Below are 4,203 nucleotides of genomic sequence, written 5' to 3'. Positions count from 1 at the left end.
ACAAGCACCACATGCAAATCAAACTCTGTGAATTTTGGGAGAAACCAAATAGAAATAACCACATTACAAACATCATGAACAATGGAAAGAACTTAATAGGAGGGAGCCACCATCTCAATAGAAAGCACACATGAAGCGCACTAAACACCCCAAATTAATAAGGCCAAAAACAAGGGTACTTCCACAAGGGCAACAAGAGAGCCCATCGTGAGCTGAGCAGAATGAATTTGGGGACAAAACCTTCCCCCACACAACAAGGAGCCAAAGCACAACAACCCCCAAAGAAAACGAACAAGAACCGGCTCGAAAAGGAAGAATCGTCAACACTATCTGGATCCTTATCTTTTCTTGTATCATCATCATGTGCTTCCTCGCCCAAATCTCCATCTCCTACACCACTTCTCCCAAAAACCCTCATTCTTGCTCCATCGCACGCCTCCCTCATTTCAAAAATAAGTTCACATCCAAAACATTATTTTATAAAATATTATTAATAAATTGGCAATCACCACTCTTTTACACCTTGTGCATGCTTCTACGTTTTGCATTTGTGTCTTCTAAGGCTTCATTGTCACTCCTTGCCACATCTTCTCCAAATCCATTCAACAAGAATTGATAATCCCCCTCTCAATCCTTTGCACCTATGACCATTATTCTTTTTTTTTATTAAATTCTATTAAGATGACTCATACTCAAACAAACTATTATGCAATGTGGTTCTTTGACATTTATTTCTTCTTAAAAAATTTATGGTCTATGCATATAATTTAATGTTATATCCTCCCTCGCTAATATTTAATGCCTACGAAAAAATGAATAATAAAAATGGTAAGATGTTGAAATAACTTTCAACTACCATCTGCAATGCTAACTTAAAATTTAAAAACTTGACTTAATGACTAAGTTCATGTTGTAAACACCCAAATGATGTTGAGTTCATAAATAATAATAATAATAAAATAAAAAAATTATACTTATAAATATAATATCCCTATTTTAAATGAATAACTTTACTTAAATCTTATAATTAAATATGTTTATTGCATAAAACAACTAAAACTAAAAATAGGGAGCATGCCCCTTCCATAATAAACTCACCAACCCGATAATATATATATATATTTATAAATCCACACTTGCATAGCCAAAGCTACCCATATTTACAAGTACTGGATTTATCCGGCCAAGAAAATTAATTTCTTGCAGTCAGTCGCCGAAAATTGAAATAAACCTTTTTGTTTATGACAAAGTGCTAGGATTCTCAAAGAGACGTCTGGAACGAAAGAACCGTAAGCTTCGCAAATTTATCTGGTAATTAGCTTCATCATACTGTGTTTTTCTTTTTAATATGCTGCGCACCTTATGCAGTAGTTTCCTTGAAGTCTGCTGATGTGAAATTTGGGCGATTCATGCTAAAATTTCGGAATATAGAATCTGAATCTTCTCTGTGGAATTGTTTTTGGGAATTAGGGTTATAAAATTGCTGATGTTCTTACAGTAGAAACCAGAATTTAGGATTTGAATTCTCTGTCTGAAAATGGAAACCCTAACGGATTAAATGTGAATATGTGGGTAGTTATAATGTAGAAATTAGAAAGACATTTCTGAAAAGATCGCAGACCTAGCCGGTCGTTGCCTGTTTTCATTTCTTCTTGTCGCATTATTGTTTTTCGTAAACTTTCCAAATCCTTAGATGTTTCTTGTACCTTCATTATTCTGCTTTTAGGTTAAAATAGAGTAATTTTAGGATGTGATCTTGATTATATTTCAGAAAATTCGCAGAGCCTCATACTTTGCAGTCTTGAGTCAATATTGTGGACTAATATTTAGCCAAGGTTGAGGCACGGAATTTGTTTCTCGTATAATCATCTTTAGCATTTCGGATGTTTGAAGCAATCATCTTTAGTGCTGAAATTTGCGTTGCCGATTAAAATAGACTTAGTTAGGATGTGATCTTGATTATATTTCAGAAAATTTGCAGAGCCTCATGCTTTATAGTCTGTGTGAATATTCTGGACCAATATTTATCCAAGGTAGAGGCGCGGAATTTGTTTCTCTGTAGAATCACCTTTAGCATTCTGGATGTTTGAAACAATCATCTCTAGTGCTGAAATTTGAGTTGCAGGTCAAAATAGACTAATGTTGGGATGTGATCTTGATTATATTTCAGAAAACTCGCAGAGCCTCTTCCTTTGCAGTCTTGTGTGAATATTGTGGACCAATATCTAGCCAAGGTAGAGGCACGGAATTGTTTCTCGTAGAATCATCTTTAGCATCTTGGATGTTTGAAACAATATCTTTAGTGCTGAAATTTCATTATTTCACTCAAGTTTCTTGTTTTCTTTGAAATTTCCAAGGAGCATTAAGTATTTGTGCATCTTGATTGCATTTCAGGCGGCCTGGAGAAGCTGATTATTTTGGCAACGGCCAAACATGTCGTCGTTGGATGTTGTGACATGTGGATCTCCAGTAAAGGGGAAACAGACTCTCAAACGGCATACAAGCTACGAGGATGTGCTCAAGGAATTTAATTATGAGAAACTGTGCACGCCCTCTCCGCCTTCATCTTCCAAGGTTCCGCCCAAGAACAGCGCAAAGATATGCCTTTGTGCGCCCACCAAGCACGCAGGATCCTTCAGATGCCGCCTACACCGAGCTCCTCATCGTTCTCACAGGCAAAGCCCATCAAAGCATTTCAGCGTAAAGATCAACAATATCAACAGTCTCAAGCCCAGCCGGCTCAGTAAAATGGCCAAAGACACGCAAGTGAGCAAAGATATTGAAAGTCCCTCTCCTGTCATGGCGGATTAAAGCTCAGTCAGCTTGAATGTTTTTTGTTTTGTCTAGACTGGAATGGAAAAATGTAAAACGGATATTCTATTATCTGTGAGGGTCATGGGGAAGGTTTCATGTCTTCCTACGAATTGTGATCTTTTATAGACAAATTCATCTGAAGTGCATTCCTCATTTAAGAAATTCGTTAATATGTAATCTGATATCATATCATTTAAACCCGGGCTCTTATTAATTCCTACCGGGAGGATACTATGATTTTCGATATTCAATCACTGTTTTATTTGCTCTGATTTTCTGCACCGATCTCAAATATTTTCTGGCAAATGTGTTGGTATTGATGCATCATGCATTATGCATGACTGATGTTGATATTTTTCAGAATTGTTAGTTAAGAAGTCTCTGATGTTAATTTTTCAGGAGTTTTAGTTAGGAAGACTTAAAATAAATCGTAGCTCTATTTTTGTGCATGTTAACTGCATGGAAAAGGGCACTTCAGTTTACTCTCTATTTTTAGAGTATGGTTTATAAATTGTAGTAGTGTGCCAAGACTGATTTCTATTTCTATTAAGTCTGAGAAAAATGCATGAAAAAGGGCACTTCAGTTTACTCTCTATTTTTAGACTACGTTTTATAAATTGTAGAAGTGTGCCAAGACTGATTTCTATTTCTATAGTAATAGTTTCTTTTGTATGCATTAAAACAATCTATTTTCTGTATCTATATTTGTATCTTTCTCTGTGTTGCTGACTGCAGATTTTACAAAATGTTCAATCAACTTTTTATCACCTATATTCTTTGAAGTTGCAGCACAATTATTTTTCCCTATCATTTTCACGTTTGATGTGTTACTGAGTGCAGATTTTACAAAATTTTCAATCAACTTTTTATCACTTAGGGGAAAGGATCCAGTAGTTGTGCACCCTAACTTCGCACTTCTCAAAATCCTATGTGGAAATTTCAAATCACTCCGATTTTTTTAAAGAAGGCATTGGAGGAGAGTGGGATACGGTATTCATCTATTTTTTATATGTTCCGAACTTTGTCTTTTTATCCTGTATTTTTATCATTCTATATAAAAAATTGATTTTAAATATATATAAATATGTTAAAAAAGTTATATATGTAATGAATATTTGTTTTGTTGAGGAAGTTGAATGGTTTTAAATAAATCCACCTTTGATCAATTTTTTTCGAATACAAGATTTCAACATCATAAAAAATATAAAGGAAATGTCATATATGATAATTATAACTAAAAATGCATACGTAATAACTTTAAAAAATTAATCATATTGTTTAAACATTTTAATCCTTAATAACTTAAAAAAATTAATCATATTGTTTTAACATTTTAATCCTTAATAACTTGAAAAAATTAATCATATTGTTTTAACATTTTACGTGGTA

General features: G+C 34.0%; 1 protein-coding gene across 2 annotated transcripts; it reads left to right on the top strand.

The window, feature by feature from the left end:
* The first annotated feature begins 1,125 nt into the window (after window positions 1–1,125).
* Window positions 1,126–3,086, top strand: LOC131029507 (uncharacterized). Of its 2 annotated transcripts, XR_009102784.2 has the most exons (3): window positions 1,126–1,311; window positions 2,171–2,234; window positions 2,395–2,430. XR_009102784.2 is itself a non-coding variant. In XM_057960013.2 (2 exons), the coding sequence occupies exon 2, from the start codon at window positions 2,434–2,436 to the stop codon at window positions 2,809–2,811; it is 378 nt and encodes a 125-aa protein (XP_057815996.1). In that variant the 5' UTR covers window positions 1,133–1,311; window positions 2,395–2,433; the 3' UTR covers window positions 2,812–3,086. The 2 variants fall into 2 exon arrangements, 1 of the variants encoding a protein (XP_057815996.1); XM_057960013.2 differs by lacking the exon at window positions 2,171–2,234 and having other exon boundaries at window positions 1,133–1,311; window positions 2,395–3,086.
* The last annotated feature ends 1,117 nt before the right edge of the window (window positions 3,087–4,203 follow it).

The sequence above is a fragment of the Cryptomeria japonica genome, chromosome 5, assembly GCF_030272615.1.
Source record: "Cryptomeria japonica chromosome 5, Sugi_1.0, whole genome shotgun sequence".
Classification (NCBI taxonomy): Eukaryota; Viridiplantae; Streptophyta; class Pinopsida; order Cupressales; family Cupressaceae; genus Cryptomeria; species Cryptomeria japonica.
The sequence above is the reverse complement of the archived record's forward strand: the minus strand, read 5'-3'. Positions and strand labels throughout refer to the sequence as shown.